Below are 27916 nucleotides of genomic sequence, written 5' to 3' on the forward strand. Positions count from 1 at the left end.
AGCACATTTCTCAAAATGAGGTAAGAAAAAAAATGTCATTCTCTTGGATTAATTCGGCATGATGTGAGCTTTGTGAACACCGCAGGAGCTTTTTCATGGTTCCCGAGTATGTGCGTGTGTAGACTCTCTGGAGTGAAACTGGATTTCTTTCATCCTGATCTGGATTATGTGGCAGTGTAGAAGCAGGCTAAGTCTTTAAACAACCTCTCCCCCACCCTCAACCCCTGTTCATCCATGATCAGTAATAAGATATAATGACGTTTGTGGACTGGATGGGAAATTTCCACCAATTGCAATCTTGCCTGAAGGCTTGAAGTTCTCCATGTATGGCTGAGTTTTGAGAAATCATTTTCAAATGCAGTAGCTTCCACTAGACATTTATTCTATTGTCATTATTGCTAATGACAAGGGTTGACCTATGTACAGCAGGTGACTGGAGTTCTTACTTTGACACTGGTGATGGCACAATGTCCTACTCAAATCTCAGAAGTAATGGGTTTCAATGATGCCTTTACCTGTAACTAGTTGCAATCGATTAAATAAACCTCTGCTGATAACCAGCAACAGAACAAGTTACATTTTACAGACTGCAATGAAGGATGGAAATAATTACATTTCAAAAGTTCTGTTATTAGTGAGGGAAGGAGATTGGCTTGAGGGCACACAGCCCTTTCTTCCATCATTTTCCTCCTGAGGCAGATGCCTCACTCGGGCAGAGCCAGCTCATCCTGCTGACACAGATTACTGGACTAAATGGCTGCAGGAGAATGTATTTTTTATTAGGAAGTTTCGCTCTGCTAACAATCCATTTCACTAGCAGAAAGAAGAAAGCTAAGAGTACCAAAATCAAGCAAGCACCTTAGTCCCGGCTCCCACTGAAAATTTGCTTATCCCCGATGAATCAAGCAGGCTGCAGGAATTGAACCAGTTACTTAGAAACAACTAAACCTAAAAATCACACAACCCACGTAATCTTAAAAACAGATGACAAAACAAAGCTGGTATTTTTCTTGGCAGGAATGGAAATATCAACCCACTTTTTATGACTCCATCATAAAAATAAAAACATACTAACCATTAGGCATTGGTTAAACCACTCACAAAGAGCAACCTTTTAAATGTTGTGGTCTCACAAAACAGGAATAGAGAAATTAGGTCCTATTGTATCATTCGTGGAGACAAGAGGATGTGTGCAGAAGATGAAGATGTGCTTGAATGTGTGGGTGTAAGTTAAATGAGAGAAACCAGGAGCATCTCATTGCTGTAATAAAACTTAAGACTGTTTTCAGAGGCTTAAAGAAAAGCCCAGGCCACTTACAGCTGAGTACCTTTAGTGACTTTTTAAATGCACCATTAGTGCCATACGGGGGGGAAATATGTCTTGGCTCCTGGCTTCACTAAAAAAAAAAAATAATTTTGACAACAGACTTTGGCTCATGCTACTCTTATTCGTCAAGCACAACAGCACTCAGACCAGGAATTTATGTATTGGTGCTTACATTAAAGGACAATTTTGTGGTACTCCCCTGAACAACTTTCTGCTGAATAATTTGGCTGGCATTGGTTAGTGTTGAGATAGGAAGATGGGCCTTGGAGGTTTCATTGAAGATTTTCCTACCCTTTGCCTGTAAATCAAGCGGTATGAATTCATTTCAATTGCCATGGCTGCATCTTATGGAAAACTGGGTTTTGGAAGTTGCTGAGTTATTAGAATTCTCGTGTGATTTTTTAAAGTATTTCTCCCAAAACTGGAAATCCCAGAATTCTATAGGGCAGTGGTTTTCAATCTGGGCCCCGCAGATGTTTTTGGCCTACAACTCCCAGAAATCCCAGCCAGTTTACCAGCTGTTAGGATTTCTGGGAGTTGAAGGCCAAAAACAACTTGGGACCCTCAGGCTGAGAACCGCTGCTATAGGATAAACCCAAAGTTTAAGTGGAGTCACTCTGTAGTGCAAAAGAGCTCCAGGGAAGGAATATTATAATTCCCTGGGTATTTAGCCAGCAACTTGAAATGTGTAATACACCAAGTGCCATCCCCCTTGGACTAATGGATGATGAACTGTTATGATTACAACCTATTGGGGATTATGACCTGTTAGGATCATAACCTATTGAGGATTATGACCTGTCAGGATCATAACCTATTGGGGATTATGACCTGTTAGGATAAACTCTACAAGTTAGCTGGCATTGCCCCTCCTGACGTGCGACGGGAAGTTGCTGCTAACGGTGAGAGAAAAAAGGTCGAACATTGTGAAAGCCACCCACTGCATGGCTATCAGCCTCCTCCCACCAGACTCAAATCAAGGAAGGGCTTCATGAGAACCACCACTCCTCTTGATGTTCCTCCAGCAGCAGCAAGGGTGTCTCTCTGGGCAGCTAAACCTGGCAATTCTAACTGGATGGCCCCCCAAGAGGGTCTTCCTCCAGGGGCAAACCAGGAATGGGCAACTTGGAAGTCCCTGAACAGACTCAGAAGTGGAGTGGGCAGATCAAAAGACAACTTGGCAAGGTGGCACTACCTAGAGGAATCCTCCACCTTGTGTGACTGTGGAGCTGAACAAACAACTCAGCATATGTATGCTTGCCCACAATGCCCTGCCTCATGTACGGAGGAGGAGTTGTTTAAAGCTACAGACAATGTGGTTGCTGTTGCCCGCTTTTGGTCCAAAACTATTTAGTTGCTTGTGATTTCTTTTTTTTACCTTTTTAATTCCATTATTTGAAATGTATTTGTTGTACAATGCTTTTGACACGAAATAAATAAACCTGTTAGGATCATAACTTATTGGATAGGAGAGATTCAGGAGTGTTCCTTTAGTTTATTGGGTAATGAATGATCACTGGGCACATAAATATCTTGTTTCTATTCCACACTCTCAGCAGATGAGGATTCAAGTAGGCTTCTTTAAAATAACATGTTTGTTTTACTCACAATTTCATGTATTTAAATATACAGGTATATTTCTTGTCAGGTTAAACTTCAAAACGTTTCACTTACAGTCTTTATCAGTCTCTACAAAACTATATTGTTCTGTACAGCTCTCCTTTATAACAGTCTACTTTCAAGGGACTCTAGCCTCAGCTGTCTTCTAGCTCCTAAGACAGGCTTCAGCACTCTAACAGACTCAAGTCTGCCCTGCAGACTAGGACGCAGAACAATGGCTTCAAACTACAGGAAAGGAGATGTCACCTGAACATCAGGAAGAACTTCCTCACTGTGAGAACTGTTCGGCAGTGGAACTCTCTCCCCCGGACTGTGGTGGAGGCTCCTTCTTTGGAGGCTTTTAAGCAGAGGCTAGATGGCCATCTGTCGGGGTGCTTTGAATGCGATTTCCTGCTTCTTGGCAGGGGGTTGCACTGGATGGCCCATGAGGTCTCTTCCAACTCTATTATTCTATGATTCTATTTTTCTAAGCCTCAACTGTCTTCTAACTCCTAACACTGGCTTCTGCACTCTCACAGACTCAAGCCTCAACTGTCTTCTAACTCCTAACACTGGCTTCTGCACTCTCACAGGCTCAAGCCTCAACTGTCATTTCTAACTATCATCCTTTTAGAAATGAACATTCTAAACAGTCACTGAACCAGTCACATGGTCTGCAGCCCCTCTCACTGTGTTAAGTACGTAGAGGTAGGAAAACTGCAAGCCAAAGAAGACATACACTTCAGGAAACAAACGGACACATTATAAAACAGACAAAACGTTAAATAGAGGAGGCTTGAGAAGGTTGCCATCTCCAACAATCTGAATACCATGAATGGCATTCTGCCTGCATTGCTGCTCCCATCCGCATTGTTCACTTTCTGTTGTGCTCTGAAAGTGAGACAAGAAGGCAGATCAGCTCTTTGTGGACAGCAGCGCCAGACAGACAAATGGCTCTACATAACCAGCCAGGCCCAGAACCAGACATCTTAAGATTGGACAGCTCTAAAGAGCTGCTCAGTGTTTTTCTATCATGGCATTACTGTAGCAGGAAAGTTGCTGGCAAAGCAATACAAAGCCAGGTAATGGCTTGCTCAAGAAAACCAATGTGGCACCTTTCCAGCTGTGGTATTTACCACAGCTGGAAAGCGCCCAGAGAGGCTCTTCAGAGAAACAGGTGGAACTTTCAGCTAAAAGGCACAATCCAGATCCATTTGCCATCATAATTGCAACCAAAGACTTCTTTTTTACAGAGAAAAATAATCCAGTTGATGCGTTGCCATCTGAAAGCATAATCCATTTTGTGGAGCCCCAGAATCGGGCCTCTGAAAGCTCAGGATTCATAGTCCCCCATTCCCTGAATAAAGGGTTGAAAAGAAGGTTTCTCTGTTGTCTCTGATCTACTATAGTTTTCTAGAAACTAATCTAGGTTCTAACACATACATACATACACACTCACATACACACAGACTCAGTTATACTGCTTCATCACTGGGTGCAGTGCCAGGATGTGCCCCAAGGACCTTGCAATCTAAAATCTTATAAATACTGTAAATAAATAATAACTAATAAAACATATCATCATCATCATCATCATTAGGTAAAGGTAAAGATTTTCCCCTGACGTTAAGTCCAGTCATGTCTGACTCTGGGGGTTGGTGCTCATCTCCATTTCTAAGCCGAAGAGCCGGCGTTGTCCGTAGACACCTCCAAGGTCATGTGGACACCTCCAAGGTCATGTGGGCGGCATGACTGCATGGAGCGCCGTTACCTTCCCGCCGGAGCGGTACCTATTGATCTACTCACATTGGCATGTTTTTGAACTGCTAAGTTGGCAGGAGCTGGAGCTAACAGCGGCCGCTCACTCCGCTCCCGGGGTTTGAACCTGGGACCTTTCGGTCTCCAGCTCCATGCTTTAACACACTTCGCCACCGGGGCTCCTATCATCATAATTATTGGGGTATTATGTGATTTCTGGGCTGTATGGACGAACTTCTAGCAGCATTTTCTCGTGACATTTCACCTGCATCTGTGGCTGGCATCATCTGAAGATGCCAGCTACAGATGCAGGCTAAATCTCAGGAGAAAATGTTGCTAGAAGTTTAGCCATACAGCCTGGAAAACACACAACACCTCAGCGATTCCGGCCGTGAAAGCCTTCGGCAATACAATATTATTATTATAGATTTATTTGTACATCACAACACAGCACACATGCATATTATGTCCAAGTTGTTATTATCAGTCAGCTCCACTGGCTGCCAATTTGCTACCAAGCACAATTCAAAGTGCTGGCTTTAGCCTATAAAGCCCTTAACAGTTCTGGCCCAGCTTACCTGTCCATTTCCTCCTATGAACCATCCCGGGTGCTAAGATCTTCGGGGGGGGGGGGTGCTGTTCTCGGTCCCACCTCCTTCACAGGTGCGGCCAACAGGGGCGAGGAACAGGGCCTTCTCAGTGGTGGCCCCTCAGCTGTGGAACTCCCTCCCCAATGAAATTAGATCAGCCCCCTCCCTCCTATCCTTTAGAAAACAAGTTAAATCCTGGTTATGGAACCAAGTGTTTGGAGAGTAGCACAGGGCTATATACAGCTACAAAGTGAATGACAGTGATTGGAACGGCTTCTGGATTATGATTTTTAGTCTATGTGTAATCTTTTAACAGCTTATTCATGTAGTTATATGTTAGTGTTTTTTATGATTTTCATGACTTAATGCACAATGTATATTGTATTTTGTTTATCTTACGTTAATGTGGCATTGAATTATTGCCAATTTGAAAGCCGCTCTGAGTCCTCTTTGGGGTTGCGATAGTGGGGTAAAAATACAGTAAATATATTTTTTTCATGTCAGGAGCACCTTGAGAAACTGCAAGTCGACTTCACGCCATAAGAAAAATAAATAAATGAATAAATAAATATTATTATTATTATTCTAGCTTGGGTACCCTGCATTGCCTGGGTTATTCGAAAAAGTCATTTTTAATTGTACAAAATGCATGAGGTTGTGGGTGAACTACAACTGACATCATGCCAGGTTAACCCCGAGTTAGTCATGGGGGTTCTGTGTGCCAAGTTTGGTCCAGGTCCATCACTGGTGGAGGTCACAGTTTCCCTGGTTGTGGGTGAACTACAACTCCCAGAAAGGAAGGTCAGTTTTCTCCAAACCCCTCCCAGTAATCAAATTTCAGCATATCAGGTATGTGTGCTTAGTTTGGTCCAGATCCATCGGTGTTTGGGTTCACAGTGCTATTTGGATGTAGGTGAACTACAAATCCCCCAAATCAAGGTGAATTTCCCCCAAAGACCTCCAGTAATTTTTGCTGATCATGAGGGTTCAGTGTGCCAATTTTTGTCCAATTCAGAGTTCTCATTGATTGAAGGTGAACTATACATCCCAGTACCTACAACTCCAAAATGTCCAGGCCAATTCCCCTCAAAACACACCAGTATTCAAATTTGGGCATCTAGAGTATGCATGCCAAGTTTAGTCCAGAACCATCAGTGTTTGGGTTCATAGTGCGCTCTGGATATAGGTGAACTACAACTCCTATGAATCCCTCCAAATACCTCCAGTATTTATTTATTTTTTGGTCATGGGGATTCTGTGTGTCAAGTTAGTTCCAGGTCCATCGTTGGTGGAGTTCAGAGTGCTCTTAGATTGCAGGTGAACTATCTACAACTCCTATAAATCTCCCCAAACCTCTCTAGTATGTTCAGTTGCTGACCAATTCCTCTGTTTGCTGTGTGCTGTAGAAAAGAATAGGAAAGGGTTATGGGAGAGGCAGTGGGTGGGGTCATGCAAATTCCACACCAATGGAGAGAGCAAGGAACACAGGGATGTCAGTGGCAGAGGAAACACATAAAATCTAGGATGAAATTGTTCCCGTATGAAAGCCTTCACTTGGGTGGTGGGCAGTATGGTGTTTGTGGAGGACATTGGCAGGGCTCTTGGACATGTTCACGGCACTCACTATAACCTGCAATGTCATTGGAGGGAGGGCCATTGGTGTCTCCTGAGCAGTGGGAACTATAGCTATTTGTGTAAGTGGGAGATTGTCAGTGTAAGTGGACACCCCAGCCACTTACACACACATACATACATATTTTCATTTTTATTATGTGTATAGATTGGCAAGGTTTATTTATTGTAATATGTTTTAACTGTTGTCTTTGTTTTGTTAGCTGCCCCGAGTCCCTGTCGGGAGATGATGGTGGGGTAGAAAAATAAAGTTACTTACTTACTTACTTACCTACTGATCTACTCACATTTGCATGTTTTCGAACGGCTAAGTTGGCAGAGTTACAATTGCTGGAAGAAACATTAACAACCTTAGGTATGCAGATGATACCACTCTGATGGCTGAAAGTGAGGAAGAGCTGAGGAGCCTTATCACCAAAGTGAAAGAAGAAAGTGTAAAAGCCAGGTTGCAGATAAACATAAAGAAAACCAAGATCATGGAAACCAGACCAATTGACAACTGGCAAATAGAGGGAGAACACATGGAGGCAGTGACAGACTTTATATTTCTAGGTGCGAAGATCACTGCAGATGCAGACTGCAGCCAGGAAATCAGAAGACGTTTACTTCTTGGGAGGAGAGCAATGGCCAACCTTGACAAAATAGTGAAGAGCAGAGACATCACACTGGCAACGAAGGTCCGCATAGTGAAAGCAATGGTATTCCCCATAGTAACCTACGGATGCGAGAGCTGGACCATAAGAAGGCTGAACGAAGGAAGATGAACGAACGAAGCTTTTGAACTTTGGTGCAGGAGGAAAATCCCGAGAGTGCCTTGGACCGCAAGAAGATCCAACCAGTCCATCCTCCAGGAAATAATGCCCGACTGCTCAATGGGGGGAAGGATATTAGAGGCAAAGTTGAAGTATTTTGGCCACATCATGAGAAGACAGGAAAGTTTGGAGAAGATCATGATGCTTGGAAAAATGGAAGGAAAAAGGAAGAGAGGCCGACCAAGGGCGAGATGGATGGACGGTATCCTTGAAGTGACTGGCTCAACCTTGAAGGAACTGGGGGCAGCGACGGCCGACAGGGAGCTCTGGCATGGACTAATCCATGAGGTCACGAAGAGTCGAAAATGACTGAACGAGTGAGATGACGGCGAAGTTGGCAGAAGCTGGGGGCTAACAGTGGGAGCTCTTTCTGCTCCCCAGATTTGAACCGCCAACCTTTTGGTCAGCATGTTCAGCAGCTCAGCGGTTTAATCCGCTGTACCACCAGGGGCTCCTGGTGGATGACACACTCCTTATGTTATCGAAGGCTTTCATGGCCAGAATCACAATGTTGTGTGTTTTCCAGGCTGTATGGTCATGTTCTAGAAGCATTCTCTCCTGATATACCTCACAACCTCTGAGGATGCTTGCCATAGATGTGGGCGAAACGTCAGGAGAGAATGCTTTTAGAACATGGCCATACAGGACAACACACAACAACCCTGTACACCCTCCTTATTTTCCCCCCATAAAGGACTGTCCAAAATAAAAGGGAAAGGCCACTTTTGTGCATCAAGGAAGATCAGAAGAGGAGCCTTTGATTCCTAGTGATAGGAGATTTTCGGGTCCCATGTGGATCCATGACGCGCCAGTTGTGTGTCTCTGTGTTTGTGTTTTTGGGGAGGGGATCTCATTGGTTGCATGACTCCTTTTAACCCAGGGCTTCCTTTGCCCAAGGCAATGCCTCCATCCACCCTGGAGAAGGGAGATCCACGCTTGCTTGCTTGCTTGCTTGCTTTCCTTCTCTCTCTCCGCCTTACGCCCACGCCGCCTCCTTCTCTCTCTGTCTCCCACCCACTCCCTCGCCCACCCACTCACCCACCCGCCAGTACTATTTTTGGCAACCACCAGCCGGGGCCTCCCTCTAGAAAAGTGAAAGCCCTGGATTTTCTCCGTTGCGTCACTTCGCAACCTCAGAGCCGCGCGCGTCCTCCTTCCTTCCTTCCTTCCGAGAGATGCCAGCCGCCTCCTTGGGGCTTGTTTGTTTCGCTTCTGGAGCGGGTTGGGTCCCCCGCAGCCTCCTTCCTGAGTGGATGGGTGGGGAAGGCAGTCCCCGACAAGCGACGGGGATCTAAAGGAAGAGAGGAGGAGAAGGAGGCGGAGGAGGAGAGGAGCCTTTGCCCGTTCATGTTGCGGGGCGCCCGTGGCCTCTCCCCGCCGGCTGCCGCCCGAGAGGGATCCAGAGGATGGGGAGTGCCAGCCGAGCCCTGCAGCGGGGAGGGCTCCTCTGCCTTTTGGGCGTCCTGTTGCTCCTGAGCGAAGGCAGCCGATCGGGGAAAACAACCTGCCCGGCTTGGTGCACTTGTACCAAAGATAACGCGCTCTGCGAAAACGCCCGCTTCATCCCGCGCAGCGTGCCGCCGGATGTCACCTCCCTGTAAGGGGCTGTAAGCATTGGGTTCCTTGGAAATCGGGGGGTTTCCGCACCAAAGGGGTGTCTGGGATCCGGGAAGGGTGCAGAGCGGAGTGCAAGCCAGCCTCCAGCATCCCAAACCAGGGTGTTTGATGTGAGATAGCAAGTGGAGAGATGCCCTAGTCTGATGAAGTCCTTTATCCTCCTTGTTGTGTGTTTTCCTGGGTGATGAGAAACTTGCCACATCCATTTCCCCCTATAGTATTACTATGATCAATGCCTAGGTGAGTTAAACTGGCCCTTATCAAGGTGGCCTGGCCCTCTCATAACGCCAGCTTTTCTTTTCTTTCCTTTTCCAGATCCTTTGTGAGATCTGCTTTCACCAAAATCCCAGAACGGAGTTTTGTCTTCTCCCCGTCTCTGCAACTTCTGTGAGGAAAGATTTATGTCTGTGGTTTGCTTGTGGGGAAACCGGGTGTTGTCTGGACGCGCTCCGAGTCGTGTTTGTTTGTGAGAGCTAATCCAGCTCTCTTATGTAACAAAACCTACCTGTGTGTTGTCGAAGGCTTTCATGGCTGGAATCACTGGGTTGCTGTGAGTTTTTCGGGCTGGATGGGTATGTTCCAGAAGCATTCTCTTCTGATGTTTTGCCCACATCTATGGGTGGTGAAGTGTGTTAAAGCACTGAGCTGCTGAACTTGCAGACTGAAAGGTTGCGGGTTCAAATCCCAGGAGCGGAATGAGCGCCCGCTGTAAGCTCCAGCTTCTGCCAACCTAGCAGTTCAAAAACATGCCAATGTGAGTAGATCAATAGGTACCGCTCCGGCGGGAAGGTGACGGCACTCCATGCAGTCATGCCAACCATATGACCTTGGAGGTGTCTACGGACAACGCCGGCTCTTCAGCTTAGAAATGGAGATGAGCACCAACCCCCAGAGTCAGACATGACTGGACTTAACGTCAGGGGAAACCTTTACCTTTACCTATGGCAGGGAACCTCACAACCTCTGAGGATGTCTGCCATAGATGTGGGCAAAATGTCAGGAGACAAGGCTTCTAGAACATGGCCACACAGCCCAAAACACTCACATCAACCCAAAACCTACCTGGTCCTTAAACTGAAGATAATGAAAGATGTGTCATACCCAGCTGAGTATGGTGCTATAGGTGTGCTGCTGCTCATCATTATAATTGTTATCAGTATATATATTTAGGGGGCAATATTATTTGACAGAGTTAAATTATGGTGGCACGGCCTTGCAAGAACGATGACACATTTTTGCAATGCATTGTCGAAGGCTTTCATGACCAGAATCACTGGGTTGCTGTGGATTTTCCGGGCTGTATGGCCATGTTCCAGAAGCATTCTCTCCTGAAGTTTTGCCTGCATCTATGGGAGGCATCCTCAGAGGTTGTGAAGTATATCGGAAACTAGGCAAGTGGGGTTTATATATCTGTGGAATGTCCAGGGTGGGAGAAAGAAGACTTGTTTTTTGGAGGCAAGTGTGAATGTTGCAATTGGCCACCTTGATTAGCATTGAAAAGCCTTTCAGCTTCAAGGCCTGGCTGATTCCTGCCTGGGGGAATCCTTTGTTGGGAGGTGTTAACTGGCTCTGATTGATACATGTCTGGAATTCCTCCGTTTTCTGAATGTTGTTTGTTATTCACTGTCCTGATTTTAGACTTTTTTTTAGTACTGGTAGCCAGATTTTGTTCATTCTCATGGTTTCCTCCTTTCTGTTGAAATTGTCCACATGCTTCTGGATTTCAATGGTTTCTCTGTGTAATCTGACATGATGGTTGTTAGAGTGGTCCAGTGTTCTTAAATAATATGCTGTGTTCGGCTTGGTTCATCAAGTGCTCTGCTATGGCTGATTTCTCTGACTGGGTCAGTCTGCAGTGCCTTTCATGTTCCTAGATTGGTGGTCCTGATGTTTACTTGTCCCAGAGAAGCCACTGAAATCCACAAGCATGTGGACAATATCAACAAAAAGGAGGAAACCATGAAAATGAACAAAATCTGGCTACCAGTACTAAAAAAAACCCTCTAAAATATGACAGTAAATAAAGAATATCACTCAACAAACAGACAGGAATAAATCAGGGCCAGCTAACACCTCCCAACAAAGGATTCCCCCAGGCAGTAAGCAGCCAGACTTTGAAGCTGAAAGGCTATTCAATGCTAATCAAGGTGGCCAACCGCAACATTCACACCTGTTTCAAACAGACGAGAGTTCTTTCTCTCACCCTGGATATTCTACAGATATATAAACCCTACTTGCCTAGTTTCCAACAGACCTCACAACCTCTGAGGATGCCTTCTATAGATGCAGGTGAAACATCAGGAAAGAATGCCTCTGGAGCATGGCCATGCAGCCTGGAAAACTCACAGCAACAAAAGCACCATTATTGTTATCAGTATATTTTAGGGGGGCGGTATTATTTGACGGAGTTGAATTATGGTGGCACAGCCTTGCAAGAACGATGACACATTTTTGCAATGCCTTGTTCCCCAGCCGCACCGATTGTACTTCAAAGATGTGAGACTTGTCATGACTCGCCATAATTCATTTTCCACACTTTAATTAATTTATTTTTTACTGGCATATATTAGAGTTGTTGACTAAACAGACCTGCTCCTTTCAGAGTCAAGGCATGAATTCCAATAGGACAATCATTCTCCTGGCAAAACTCATGCCAGGCACTTAAGTCAATGTTTGGTGTTTTTTTACGAACAAAAGAAGCTGGATTGCTCTCTTCTTCCTCCTTTAAAGTAGTGGCAAGGGTAAAAGGGGAAGATGGTTAATATTTTATGCAATTGGTAAAGCTGAGAGTCCTTTTCGGTAAACATATTTTGCATCAGAAGGGCCAGGATCGATATTTCTGGGGGAAGGGGATACTACCCCAAATAACACATGTCCTCAGGTATATTTATAATTTTACTTGAACTTGATATATACTGTATGTTGTGTTTATATTGTCTGTTTTGATAAGGCCAATTGGTTGATCAGTAAAATTGTTTCACATGACCCCGTGTGAGTGTTCAGTAATATATCAAATAATATTTCATGTAATTTTTCTTAAAGTAAAAATAAGAACTTAGATATAAGCATCCTTGTTGCATAAACAATGGCATTGCTTTACTTTAATATTAAGCATTATGTTCTGTGTGAACATTGCATTTGCTCAGTTCATATTCTGATTCTCCGATGGTTGGTACAATAAGCTTTCCTCTTCTTGCCTCCTTTCCTGGGAGCTGATAAGAAGGGAATGTGTACCAAGTAAGGTTTTGAATCCAGAACAAATGAGTAAATATAGTTACCATGGAAACCTTTATGTTGTCCCTGTACACATTATCCCACACAAGCATGTTCAGAATAAGAGCATTTTCACAAAAAAGGACAAAAAAAACTCCAACCACATCTCTTGTGGTTTCATCATTTTGGTTTGGTTGCATTCGTGTGTTGTTTATGTGCCCACAAAGGGAAAGGCACATCATGAGTTTGCCATTAAGCTGTGTGACCCCTCCTGCGCTGCCATCCGGCTAATGCGGCATACAGAACATGCAAGGTGGCCCATCTCAGCAGGCTTTCTAGTGACACGGCACATTTTGCTACAGGAAACATACTGCTTTGAGGTCCCTTTTGTAGATGGGAAAGCAGCTTGTGCATTTTAATGGCATTAAAAACAAGGGTTCCGTCCACCGAACAGAACCAGTGAAATTTCAGAGCCCCATTTACCAACAGAGAATGACAGGATTCCGATTCAACCACCCATGTACACACTAGAATAACACATGGCCAGAATCAATTACTTAGGATAAATGTAAACATATGGTATCACTCATTCTTTCTATACCTCAGTGGTGGGGAACTCTGTGGCGCTACATGTTGTAGGTCTCCAATTTCCATCAGTCGTAGTCAATAAAGTCTGTAATAAGGGAACATGGGGTATGCAGTCCAAAATCATCTGATGACTAGCAGACTACCCACCCCCACTATAGCTAATGCTATACTCTATGACAATGTTTCTCATTAATATCCTGTCTGTTCAGAATAGATCAGAGACTGCAATAAGTCTTCCACATTTACTGGGGTTAGAGCAGTGGTTTCCAACCTTTTTTTGACCAGGGACCACTCTCCAATATTAGTACCAAAAGGGTTACAAATCAGTTTTTGGTCAACTTTAGATTCAGGTTGGTTATTTGGGGTGCAGATTCAGAAAATTGCATTGGATAGACCACATCAGCTCTAGTTTCTGATACAGAACATATGCTATCCAGTAGTTGCCACCTGCTCGCCCACAGAAAACCATATTTAATCATCTAGAGTGGATGTGGTCTATCCAATGCAACCTTCTGAATCAGCACCCCAAATAACCCCAGGAGCAGGCCCAAAAACAAAGACACCAAGGCGGCCCCGCTTCCAGTGGCCACATGGAACGGCTCCATTCAGAGGGAGGGAGGAGGAGAAACAGCAGTCAGAAGGCTTGTTGCACGCCTGTCATGGGTAGTCAGCCTCTCCCCTCCTGACATCCCAGTTGCCTTGGCACTATGTTGTTGTTGTTTTTGGCCCATGACTCTAGTCAGGAGAAGCTTTGCGTAAGTCTTCCCTATGATAGAGAGCAGGCTAATAGGTCAGTAGTTTGCTGAATCGTTTTGGTTGCCTTTTTTTGAATATTGGGACCATTACGGAGGAGATCCATGCCTTCGGCATTATCCCCATTTCTTTTATCCTTGTGAAGATATTAGCTAGCAGGTTTGCCTACCATATTGGGTTTGCCTTCAATATTTCAGGGATAATAGCATCACTACCTGGGGCCTTGTTTGACTTTAAGCTCTGTATCAACTTGATACAGAGCCTTAGGCACTGTAAGAGGGTTTCATGAGACCAGTTGCTCTCTTTGCAACGGTGTAGTAACGGTGCGGCCGTGGAGCATATTTTAGCTCTTGGAGCCACAGGTTAGGAACCACGGGATTAGAGACACAGGACTCTCACAAAAGTGAAATTTTTTTTCTCTTACCTCTGAGAATACCTCTCTATCAAGCTTTAGATCAGTGGTTTTCAACTTGTGGGTCCCCAGGTGTTTTTGCCTACAACTCCCAGAAATCCCATCCAGTTTACCAGCATTTAGGATTTCTAGGAGTTGAATGCCAAAACATCTGGGGACACACAGGTTGAGAACCACTGTTCTAGGTCCTCCAGCATGACTTCTGCTGGAAATTATCCATAAAATCATACTGAAGAACCTGGAGAGGACTTTTTAAATCTAATCCACCAATAATCACATCTGCAAATGTCAACCTCACAAATGAGGAGGACCAATTGTATTTGCATTATATTAAATAGCTAGATTGTTGGTGAAAGAGGAATAGCTGTTGGCAGTTTTTAGATAATAACATGATGGATCCCCGTACTGCCTTCTGTTATTGGTCTCTTACCCCTTCACAAGGGATAGTAGTAGTAGTAGTAATAATAATAGTAATAATAATAATAATAATAACAACAACAACAACAACAACAACAATAATAATAATTTTATTTTTATACCCCGCCCCATCTCCCAGAAGGGACTCGGGGCGGCTTACATAAGGATAGGCGAAAAACAAATGAAGAAGAATATTGAGACACATTGTAAAGGATGTAGCTTGAAGTCTCGCTACTGGAATTTATTTCCAGTATAATAATTGCAGCCATCAGCAGCTTGGCCTGATCCTCTTTTTTCCAGCCAATGCCGTTAATGTGCCAACTTAGGAAAGGCCAATGTAGAATTCATGGAAGGGAATGGAGATAATGCAACACGGAACACAGCAAATCATAACTGTTAAGCTTTGTATTCAGTAGCATTCACTCAGTATCTGTTGTTGTTGCTGTTGTTATACGCCATCACATCAACCTTGACTTATGGCAATCCTATGAATGAGCTATTTCCAGGAACCTTGGTCATCAATAGCAAAGCTCAGTTCTTGTAAATACAAAGCCATGCCTTCCTTAATTGTGTATATCCCCCTGTAATGCAGTCATACTCTTTTCTTACTGGCTTTGTTTATGGGATTTTATTGTGCACCATAAAACCCGAGTCCATAAATCTCATGATCCAGATCTAATCATTCACATTGAGGGGGAAAATCTGTTATTTGCTTTAACTTGCTGTCTTGGCCCAGTAGCTCTATTGTCCTCAAAGCTCCCTTTTCACAGCCAGCCTTTCCCCTCCTACTCCATCCAACGTTCATCTGTCACAACTGCTCCTGCAGGAACTCCTCAGTGGCATGGCGAAATTAGTTATATACATGTTTCATGATTTCGAGACATTGTTCAAATTGTGTTCCTATTAACTGCTTTTCCACCCCAGAGCAGATTTTTTGGACTTCCACTCCCATGACTCCATGTTACTGAGCTAACAGGAGTTGCAATCCAAGAATTTGGAGAGTACCAACTTAGAGAAGAATGGTGCATGGAAATCATTCTATGTAACATCCTCTGCTCTCACACCCAGACCTAGTGCGTTTCCCCCACCTCTTTATATTGATATCTGTATCTTCCCTGGTGCTCTTAACTACACAGATATGTGTTAACAATTTTTAATTGTTCATTTTAAAAATGATAATAGGGAGCCCATTTCTTTAAATTGTGTCAGAAGTGATTTGAGAATATACTATAAGTCGCTTCTGGTGTAAGAGAATTGGACGTTGCCCAGGGCATGCACGGATGCGTTATTATCCTGCTCGGAGGCTTCTCTCTCATTTTCCCATAATCTAGAACAGACAGGAGCTCAACCTGTCTGATGGATTCGAACCAGCAACCTCCAGGTCAGCAACCCAAGCTTCAGGTCAGCAGTTCAGTCAGCACATGAAACATATAGGTAATCATATCCTCAGATCCTCCATAAATATATGTAACATAGTGTTGTTTGATAACTACCAACAGAACAAGAATGTTAGTACTACTGCTGGGATAGTAGTTGAGCCACTATCATTTCCCTCTTAGCTATAGTACACAAAGTAGCATACTGTTAAGGTTCTGTTCTGTTCAGAATAAAATTAGGGTCCCTTGCCCAGCCTAGTAGAATAATTGTTGAGAAAAATAAATATGTAAGCTCCCAGTTTCTGTAGATTACCTGGCTGCAAGGTATTGATTATGTGGTCCTCTATATTTTGCTATCCCATTACCACTGACCAGTTAATGGGAGTTAAAGTCCAACAGGATCTGGAGGGTCACATGTCCCTCACCGTTATGATTATCCAAGTAACAATCACATCAACCTAGAAGACAGGGTTTTTTCAGGGCATATTTTCAGATACTGGAGAGCATGGCAAAACTCCATTGCTTTATTGAACTATTTCCCAGAGTTCTAAAGAACCTATATCCATTTACATGCTGAGGAATCCAGACTGTAATCTAATCGTATATAGCAGTCTTTCACCTGGGATGTTCTTGTGCACAGAATGCTATATTTGAGCCTAACAATCCCTCTTCTCGAAAGAAAAGCCATATATCACGTTATTTTTCTCTCTCCCATTTCTTTGTACAGATTATTTACGGCAAACAATTTTGACGTCATTAGCGGTGATGCTTTCCTAGGCCTCCCTCATCTAGAATATTTGTGAGTTGATTTTTATGATCCAGGATTTGTGGGAAAGGTTTTATGGCCAGATATATAGACATTTGACCATGCTGCATTTATGACCTATTAACAGGTTTATAGAGAACAACAACATCAAGTCACTTTCAAACACGTCTTTCCGAGGACTGAAGTCTTTGATTCACCTGTAAGTAAAAGCACCAGGGATCATCTTTTCTTCTAGTGATACAGTATTTGCAAACGGTACAATCCTCTACATGTTACTCAGAAGTAAATCCCATTGAATTCAATTTGATTTCCTTCTGGGTAAGTATATACATGATTGCAACCTTATTGATATAGTTTTCTTGTTGTTAACCAATAAAAAGCCTTTTAGCTGATTACCTGTCTAACCATTAACTGATTAATTCCAGTTTTTAAACAAGCATTTTTAAAAAGTATCCTAGTTGTGTTTGAAGAATAATGTCAATATAAAAAGCCCAGATCCAAGGAAGCATAAAACAAGTTTTGTATTTCCACCAAGAACATTTTAGCAGGGTTTTTCTCAAAAATAACTTCCTTACAAAGTTTTTAAAAACTGTAGTAGTAAGTGTTTGCCATGAAAAGAAAAAGAACATGAAACAATTGCACTGGGTATTCCCAAGCCTTTTAGCACACCTAAAGTAATGCTTAAATTTCAGCTGACTAAATAGCATTGCAAAATGTTCTGCATAATGTATTTTAGATGGGTGAATTAGAGTGAAAATCTTTTCATACATCAAATTGGTTGCAGCTTAGAAAAGCGAATAATACACAATTAGGCCACCCACCTATTTGCTCCACACTATTTTTTTCCTGCCTTCCACCTGGAAACCGATGTCCTCACTGCGGGAGAACATGCAGATCAAGAATAGGTCTCTTCAGCCATCTACGGACACCCCCCCAGGGTGGAAGATAATCATCTTCAAACTACGAGGGATTGCCTAAAAAAAATTTTTTAAAAAAAAATGTCAGCCACTAAACATAGCACCCAAACCAGGCAGCTTTCTGGGAAGGCTTAGGATGGGGCTTAGGATGGGGTTTAGGAAGTCCCTTGATGCCAGTAGATTGTAGGTTCATAGAAAAGGAGCTGCTGAACAGAGGGACTGGTTTCGATGATAGAAATTTCCACGGTAACATGTGCTATTGTAGTAAGCCTGAATACAGTTTTAGGTTAGTCGTCCTCGGCTGGCTTTGCATCAGCTGCATCCCAAGCTGTTCTGTTTTCCTTAAGGTAAAGGTAATGGTTTCCCCTGACATTAAGTCCAGTTGTGTCTGACTCTGGGGGGGTTAGTGCTCATCTCTATTTCTAAGTCGAAGAACCATAGACGTCTCCAAAGTCATGTGACTGGCATGATTGCATGGAGCGCCACTGCCTTCCCGCAGAAGCGGTACCTATTGATCTACTCACATTTGCATGTTTTCGAACTGCTGGGTTGGCAGAAGCTGGGACTAATAGCGGGAGCTCACTCAGCTCCCCGGATTCTAACCTGCCAACCTTTCGGTCAGCAAGTTCAGCAGCTCAGCGGTTTAACCCGCTGCGCCACCAGAGGCTCCTTAAAGGGGTGATTTTAAGCTCCCCCAGCAACACCAGCTCGGAGCATGGAGCTGAGATAATAAATTTCATCACCATTTTTTCAAGCTGAGTGAGGGTTAAAATAAAAGGCTCATCTCGTACAGTTGCTTAATCTCCTGCCCTGATCAAGATCAGAGTTTGGAAAGTTGCTTTTATGATTACAATTCCCCATACTTGCATGGCTAGTGCCATCTGGGGGATTTAAGGAACTGTAGTTGAAAACTAACTTTTCCAAGGTCTAGCTTATAGAAACTCACCCAGACTTTTGAATCTGCAGAGTTCCTAATGTTTCAGGCCCCTTCCACACAGCTGAATAAAATCTCACATTATCTGCTTTGAACTGGACTACATAGCAGTGTGGATTCAGATAACCCAGGGCCTTTCCACACAGCCATATAACCCAGAATATAAAGGCAGAAAATCCCACAATATCTGCTGTGAACTGGGTTATATGAGTCTACACTGCCATATATGCCAGTTCAAAGCAGAAAATGTGGGATTTTATTCAGATGTGTGGAAGGGGCCCCAGTTCAAAGCAGATATTGTGGGATTTTCTGCCTTGATATTCTGGGTTATATGGCTGTGTGGAAAGGCCCTCAGTCTCCCATTGCTCTTTGTAATCACTTAAATTTCCTTTTTTAGTCTTCAAAATATTTTTAAAAGCTTATCCAGGTCTTGGTAATGAACTGGTAACTCCTTAAAAGAAGAACATGCATGTGTCACCTTGAAGTTTGTAGCCTTCTTGAATCACATCCCTTTCCCAAAGCATCTAAAGTCAGATACCAGTAGAATCTTTCCAAAATCAAACTAGGGGCCCTTCCACACAGCTATCGCACCCAGAATATCAAGGCAGATAATACACAATACCATGTCCCCCCCCCCCAAAAAAAAAGACATCCCCTAAAAATAAGACCTAGTAGAGGTTTTGGTGAATTGCCAAATATAAGACATCCCTGAAAGTAAGACCTAGGAGGAGGAAGCTGCTGCCACTGAGCAGCAGCTTCTCCTTCACTATCCTTGGCAGCAACAGCTCCCTTCTCTGCTGAGGAAGGTGAAGGAGAAGCTCTCCTTCTCCTTTGCCTTCCTCAGTGGTGACGGCTCTCTTCTCCTCCGCCGAGGAAGGTGAAGGAGAAGGAGGGAAAGGCATGCACCTTTCCCTACTTCTCCTTCACACCACAGGTGCCTTCCTCAGCGAAGGAGAAGTGAGCAAAATAAAGGAGCAAAATGAGACATTCCCTGAAAATAAGACCCAGCGTGTCTTTGGGAGCAAAAATTAAAATAAGGCATTGCCTTTTTTTCAGGGAAACGCAGTATCTGCTTTGAACTGGATTGTCTGAATCCACACTGCCATATAATCCAGTTCCATGTGGATTTTATACAGCTATGTGGAAGGGGCCTAGGATAATTTGTTAACTGTTTGCAGAAACCAAAAGTATCTCTGCCCAACCAATTAACTGAAATATATAAAAGACATATTGAGGTAAAGCTGCTTTCCGAACATGCGGATGTGGCAAACTGTGTCCAAACAAGAAAGCATGGGGAATTTTGCTGAAATATTTGGACATGCTGTTTCTTTTGGATTTTGTCACAGTATATATAGATGATGTCTGAAATTAATTATGCAGAACAATGGAATTTTGGTGCAAAATCAATACAGAGTAAGACATGTATTTTTTAAACTAGGGAATCATGTGTAATACGTTTGTTTAAGAAAGGGATAGAAATGTTTTTTGAATGAGTGGAAAGAAAGTGGATACTGGCATATTCCACATCCTCTCATTTCCTACAATCATGTTATCTGAAAAAAAAGCAAGGAAATAATAAACGCTATGATATTTGGGGGTGGGCTTGGACTACAATTTCCATTTGGAATGTTGGTTGAAGGATTTTGTTAGTTGCAGTCTTTAAAAAGTAACTTTTAGAATCTCCTGAAAATATTTTAAAATACTACAGTGGGAAGTCTGTGATGCTGTAAGAAAGGTATTCTGAAAAATAATTTTTATAAATTTATGCAGTTTATTTGCCATCAAAGTATTTTGTATTTTCTCCAATAGACTAGAAACAAAAGAATGGTCTATCAGTACTAATGATGAACCTCTTTTGTTTTCTTCCAGGAGTCTTGCAAACAATAATCTCCAAACGCTCCCCAAAGATATATTTAAAGGATTGGATTCATTAACAAACGTGTGAGAAAACTATGCAAAACTTTCATTATGGTTTGAAGGACCAGAGATAATTGCTCAATAGTAATGTATTTAGCAGGGAAGTGTGACACACTGTCCATGAGCTACACAGGCATCCTGGAACACAAAATGCAATCTAAAGCAAGGGATTGTCAGTTCTCATTGGAGTGCATTTTCATGTTTGTTTATGGGGATGCACAATGACAATATTTGAAAATATTATTTGTATTGTATGAGCCTGCCTGAACCATGAGATCCTCAGGAGCAGCCCTTCTTTCACAGTTGTGGTTAATGGAAACACAAGATAGGACCTTCTAGACTTGGTACCCTCTTCCTTGCGAAGTTAGAATGGCCCAATCCTTGCTGTCCTTATGTCAGAATCAAATACTTTTTAATGTTAAAAAAGCTGCTGTGTCATTTTAAAAAGTCCTCTTTTAATTTATTTTTATCTCTTTAGTTGTTTGCATTGTGTAAACATTGCCCAAAGTTTCTATTCTAATTCTATTTTAATGTGATATTTTGTACGCACTGTAATCATTTTAATTTGGAACCCATCTTCAGCCCTGATCTTGGGTTCCTTCTATACTACCCTATAAAATACGTATTATCTACTTTGAAGAGGATTATATGGCAGTGTAGACTCTTATAATCCAATTCAAATTTAGATTATCTGTATTGATCATTTGAATTATATGGCAGTATAAAAGGAGCCTTGGTCGTGGATATAAATAAAGTTAATGATGACAATTCTTCTGCCAATTTTGGTGTTCCCCCATCCTCCCTTTAGTTTCTCAATTCCATTTTTGTTGGCAAGGAGGAACAGAGGTCAATGTTAACAAGTGTAGTGGTGTCAAAATATCAAAAACACAGCCAAGTTGTTTTGGCACTTGAGAGGGAAAATCCTTCAAGCACCTCTTCTTTTTTTTGGCAGTGAAGACACAATAGCAACAAATGAAATAACCAATAATGTCATGATACAGCATCTACAGCGTGGGTTGTCTTCTTTACTCTGTCTAATGATAGAGCCTGCCCAATTTTCAGATTGCCATCCGGTCCAAAAAGGGGCAATCTGCATGTTAAAAGCACTTGCACTTCACTAACACTCTTTCTCCTCTCCCTCCAGGGATCTTAGGGGAAATGCATTCAAATGTGATTGCAAATTGAAGTGGTTGGTCGCATGGGTGAGCAGAACAAATGCAACAATAGAAGATATCTATTGCGAAAGTCCACCAGAATATAAGAAACGCAAGATCAATGCCATTTCTCCCACTGAATTTGATTGCATTATTACAGGTAAAATTTTCCAATATTTTCTGTAAAAAGTACAGTTGTTCAAACACATTTGATTTATAACACATTTGATTTACTGCACAATTTTGCACGTTGCCTGGATTTGGAAATCTGCTTTATCCGGAGTCTCAAAGGTTACTCTGAAAGTACTCACTCAAATACCCTAGACAGCATTATCCGGTGGCTGGGAGATTTTAGAAGTGGTTCAAAAATATAGTTTTTCTAGTTTCTACCTACTGCAGGATCACTATTTCTCAGTCAAGCCCAATATTGCCTACTTTGACTGGCAAGAACAATTGATATCACTTAATAGTACTTGACTCTTTTCACAGGATGCTTCTACACTGTAAAATTAATGCAGTTTGTCACCACTTTAATTGCCATGACTTAGTGCTATGGAATCCTAGAGTTCTATTTTGGTGAGAAGGCTAAATAACTTGTAAAACTATAACTCCCATTATTCCATAGCATTGGCTCATGACAGCTAAAGAGGTGTCCAACTCCATTAATTCTACAAAGCAGATGTTTAGTTAGATATTAGACTCCCACTGGAGATACTAGAGGCTGAAACTTGAACAAAATGTCTTGTGGGAATTTTTTTTTCCATTGAGACTCTCTCCCCATTGATAGGCCACTTGAGCCCAAACCTGGCTATACTGTGAAAACAATAACCCTCTTATTTAGTTTTCCTTTACTTTCTGTGGTTAAAGCCTTGATTTTTTTTCCTTCTGGTTCATTGAATTTTATAATGAGGTCTGGGACACCCTTTTTATATATTGCCCTTTTTTAAAACAATGACCGTAAAGAAAATCATGTTCAGAGTAACAGTGGACACAGAGTTATATTGCTTATGTGCATGCAATATTTTTTCCATATATTTTGAACAACTGGAATTTAAATAACATGATAATAATAATAATAAAACTTTATTTATACCCCGCCACCATCTCCCCGTGGGGACTCGGGGCGGCTCACAACGTTACAAAAGTAACAGCATTAAACAATATACACAGTTTAAAACACAAATACATTAAACAATATACACAGTTTAAGAAGATGATAAAACAGAAGTTAAAACAAAGGTTTATATAATAGTAATAATATCAAACAACCACCAATGCAAATCCGTCAGCTTCAAAGGTGTGGGGGGGGGGGGGAACTATAGCAGCAATATAAGATAAAATCATTAGATTAAAATACCCCGATGAAGGAGCCTAATAACATTCAGGATAGAATTATAATGAGGCTGGTCATCCAATGGCTGTCTCTCCAAAGGCCAGCCCGAACATCCAGATTTTCAATTGTTTCTTAAAGGATGGTAGGGAGGGTGCCAACCTAATCTCCCTGGGGAGGGAGTTCCAGAGCCTAGGGGCCACAGCCGAGAAGGCCCTCTCTCTCGTCCCCACCAGACGTATCTGTGAGGAAGGCGGAAGTGAGAGGAGGGCCTCCCCGGAAGATCTCAGAGAGGGCGTAGGTTCATAGGGGACGATGCGGTCACGAAGATAGGCAGGTCCTGAACCGTTTAGAGCTTTATAGGTAATAACCTGCACCTTGAATTGGGCCCGGAATATTATCGGCAGCCAGTGGAGCTGCTTGAACAGGGGGGTTGACCGCTCCCTATAAGCAGCTCCAGTTAGTAACCTGGCTGCCGACCGTTGTACCAACTGTAATTTCCGGACCATCTTCAAAAGCAGCCCTACGTAGAGTGCGTTACAGTAATCCATCCTTGAGGTAACTAGAGCGTGGACCACCGTGGTCAAGCCAGACTTCTCGAGGTACGGTCGCTGTTGGTGCACAAGTTTTAATTGTGCAAAGGCCCTCCCGGCCACCGCCGACACCTGGGCATCAAGTGACAGCGATGAATCCAGGAGGACCCCCAAACTGCGGACCTGCGCCTTCAGGGGGAGTGCGACCCCGTCAAGCACAGGTAGCCACCCTATGCCCCGATCGGTCGAACGGCTGACCTGGAGGACCTCTGTCTTATCAGGATTAAGCTTCAGCTTGTTGGCCCTCATCCAACCCATCACAGCGGCCAGGCACTGGTCTAGGATCCGAGGGGCTTCCTTGGAAGTAGGTGGAAAGGAGTAGTGGAGTTGAGTGTCATCTGCGTAGAGATGGCACCGAACTCCAAAACCCCGGATGACCTCGCCCAGCGGTTTCATGTAGATATTAAAAAGCATGGGGGACAGAATGGAACCTTGCGGGACCCCACAGGTCAAAGGCCAGGGGTCCGAGCAGGTGTCCCCCAGCTTCACCATCTGGGATCGGCCCTCCAGGAAGGACTGGAGCCACTGCAAAGCAGTACCCCCAAGGCCCATTCCAGAGAGCCGTCCCAGAAGGATACCATGGTCGATGGTATCGAAAGCCGCTGAGATGTCCAGGAGAACCAGCAGGGACACACTCCCCCTGTCCAGCTCTCTGCGGAGGTCATCCACCAAGGCGACCAAAGCCGTCTCAGTCCCATGACCAGGCCTGAAGCCAGACTGGAATGAGTCAAGATAATCGGTGTCATCCAAGAATCCCTGGAGTTGAGAGGCCACCATCCGCTCCAGAACCTTGCCTAAGAATGGGAGGTTTGAAATTGGTCGATAGTTCGATAGAATGGAGGAATCAAGGGATGCCTTTTTTAGAATTGGTCTAATAGTTGCCTGTTTCAGGCTGGATGGAAAAAGCCCTTGTTCCAGTGAGGCATTGATAATCCTCAAAAACCAATCGACCAACCCACCCCTGGCAAGCTTTATAAGCCAGGTAGGGCAAGGATCTAGAGCGCATGTGGTTGGTCTCATCGCTCCAAGGATCTTGTCCACGTCATCAGGCCGAACAGGTTGAAACGAATCCATCAAGATGGAATCGACAGATGCTCTAGGTAACTCATCAGGCACTGTATCAAAGCTGATCTTCTGCAGACGTAGCTATAATACCAGTGGCCAACATTGCTGTTTCCTGATACAGATTTTGAACTTAGGGCTTTAATAAGCATATCACTTGGGGCAAGCTGTAATTTCAGAAAATATTCTAGAGTCCAGTAGTTTTATTTTTAAGGACAACATTGCATGCACGTATTTTCTTGAATTGTTCAGAGCAGAGCTTCTTAAACTTTTTCTACTTGTGACTCCTTTCCACCTGAGAAAGTTTTAGGTGACTCTGGGTATATGCATAATGGGTATATGAAATAGGTATAAAAACCAAATGTTAATCAGCATTTGCAAGGCTTGATAAACAGGCTGATTTTTCTTTGTGCAGTACAGCTGAAACATGTTCTCCAGAGTCCAGTGTAAACACTGCATATTGTTGTTAACAAATTTGTGTAAGTGGATGGCATTCAGGAACCTTTTACTGTTGCCAAACATTTCGTGATCCCTTTTGGGATTCGGCCCCATAATTTAAGAAGTGGTGGTTTAGAGCGTGTGTTGTTTGATCTCTACTATATCAAATTTATCAGTTAAGAGATGTAAAGAATATTTACAGGTTATCTTAATATTTGTGAGAAAATGTGTTAATACATTTTGATACAATGTAAAAAAATTGCACATTGGTTGGAATCCCTTTTAGGGTTTATGTATGTGTAAGCACCGTAGTTAATGGTGCTATTAAGTGAATCTTGTCCCAATCCCTGCAACCAACAATGATCAGAAAGCAGCTGCAGTGAGCAACAGAGGTCTATTCCCCCGTCACTCGGGAAGCTGAGGTTTCTACTTCCTCTCTTGAACAATCACTGGTGCAACAGGCAGAATCATGACCTTATCACAATTGCCCATCTTGCCAAAGATCACCTGCATGATGAGTGGTTGGGAATGTCAGCTAGCTGTTTTTTGATCCAAAGAGGAACAGACTTTTGTCAATCGCAACTGCTGCTTCTTGGTAATTGCAGTTCAGGGAGCTTGCACATTCCCTACATAGGGAGGATGACTATGGAACAGTCACGAGTGTATAATTCTTCCTTATGTATTGAAAAGTATCAAACAAAACTCTGGTCATTATTTCTATGATTTATTTTTGTTTTATGAAAAATACAACATTTCCCCACAAAGATTTATTTATGCAATGTATTTATTGTCTGGAAATGATACTATCTTAATTTCAGGCTATAACATTTTCTTAGCAAACTGATGAGACATTATCATGCTATACTCATGTTTTGGGTAAAATAGGTTAACGAGGAACTGCTTAGGTGGTATAAAGCCAGAATAAATGTGCTTGTTACTTGCTATTGAATAAAAATATCTTTTTAAAAAATATGTTGCAATGGTATCCATCTAATACATAGAAATCAACTTACTTTATATTCATCCATAAATCATTAATTTTTACCCCCTTTTCCTCCCTTCCCTCCAACTTTACAAAGCATTTTTAAGTGCAGCCAGCCCAGGAGTCTGTCCTTTTGAATAAAAATATCAACTTCTGTTTTGAACTATGGTCTAAAGAACAGGAGATACAGATTGTTGAAAGTGGATAGGCTGTGAGGAGTAACATGCTTTAAAGTGCATTTAAAATGAATGAATGAATGCTATCTTTTTATATGTACCTTTTCAGAATTTGTTGTCTTTCGAAAACTGCCATATCAGTCCCTCTCTGTGGAGAGTTTCTCATACCTGAATGATGAATATGTGGTCATTGCCCAGCCTTTTATTGGAAAATGTATCTTTCTTCAATGGGATCACGTGGAAGGGACTTTTAGGAATTTTGACAATATTACAGGTATGAATAATTGAGCTGTATGAATGTTATGCTACCTGATATTTATACTAGTTGATAATATAATTTTGCTTCCTTTTTTGTGCAGGGATTTCAGTGGTTGTCTGCAAGCCTGTTATTGTTGATAATCGCCTGTATATCATCGTTGCCCAACTGTTTGGTGGATCCCATATCTACAAGAGGGATATTCATGCAAATAAATTCATCAAAATTCAAGATATTGAGATTCTCAAAATCAGAAAGCCCAACGACATCGAAACATTCTCAATTGCAGAAGACACATACTTTGCTATAGCAGACAGTTCAAAAGCTGGCATCACCACTGTTTACAAATGGAATGGGAATGGGTTTTATTCAGACCAGTCTTTACATGAGTGGTACAGAGATACAGATGTGGAATATTTTGAAATATCTGGAAAACCCCACTTGATCCTGTCAAGTAGTTCTCAACACCCTGTGATCTATCAGTGGAGCAAAGGGACAAGCAACTTCATTGATCCAGTTGATATTCCAGATATGGAAGATGTTTATGCTGTTAAGCACTTCAAAGTGAAGGAGGATATTTATGTTTGTTTAACAAGATTCATTGGAGATTCCAAAGTGATGAAATGGGGAGGATCCAAATTTCTGGATTTACAAAGGATGCCATCCAGGGGGTCAATGGTATTCCAACCTCTTCAGATAAAGAATTACCAATATGCTATTCTTGGAAGTGATTATTCTTTTACTCAAGTCTATTTTTGGGATGTAGGAAAAGCCAAGTTTGTGAAGTTTCAAGAATTAAATATACAAGCGCCAAGATCTTTCACGCATGTCTTTGTTGACAAAAAAGATTTTCTTTTTGCATCAAGCTTTAAAGGGAACACAATGATTTATAAACATATCATAGTTGACTTAAGTGCGTGACATACACACACTTCACACATACACATAAACAAACACACACAGGATGTGGACTCTGTTGTGAAACTTCCTCCACCAATCATGTGGACTTAATGAACTTGGTGCATGACAATGATTCTCTTTACTTCCAGTCTACGGAATGCCTTTAACAGTTGAGATTGCTAGAATTAAATATCTTCATCCATAAATGTTGAGTCTAGTGCTGTTGAAAATTGCATTTTTAAGCAAGACAGATTACATTGTTAATTATTATTTGAAACCACTATGTAAATATGCAGTGAAACTCCATCTGTTTTAGGTGGGGAGAGGGAAACGATAAGATGTAATTTTCCATTACATACCTATTTGAAAACTGCCAAATAAAAATGTTTACATTTTC

At 42.5% G+C, this 27916-nt stretch overlaps 1 protein-coding gene across 3 annotated transcripts; it reads left to right on the forward strand.

The window, feature by feature from the left end:
* lgi1 (leucine rich glioma inactivated 1) lies at positions 1–27916 on the forward strand. Of its 3 annotated transcripts, none has more exons than XM_008115326.3 (8): positions 8656–9315; positions 9651–9722; positions 16822–16893; positions 16988–17059; positions 20581–20652; positions 21773–21942; positions 26473–26637; positions 26723–27916. In XM_008115326.3, the coding sequence occupies exons 1-8, from the start codon at positions 9125–9127 to the stop codon at positions 27538–27540; spliced, it is 1632 nt and encodes a 543-aa protein (XP_008113533.1). In that variant the 5' UTR covers positions 8656–9124; the 3' UTR covers positions 27541–27916. The 3 variants fall into 3 exon arrangements, with proteins under 3 accessions (XP_062832235.1, XP_008113533.1, XP_062832234.1); XM_062976164.1 differs by having other exon boundaries at positions 9168–9325; XM_062976165.1 differs by lacking the exons at positions 8656–9315; positions 9651–9722 and adding an exon at positions 1–20.

Source organism: Anolis carolinensis, chromosome 3 (assembly GCF_035594765.1).
Source record: "Anolis carolinensis isolate JA03-04 chromosome 3, rAnoCar3.1.pri, whole genome shotgun sequence".
Taxonomy (NCBI): domain Eukaryota; kingdom Metazoa; phylum Chordata; class Lepidosauria; order Squamata; family Dactyloidae; genus Anolis; species Anolis carolinensis.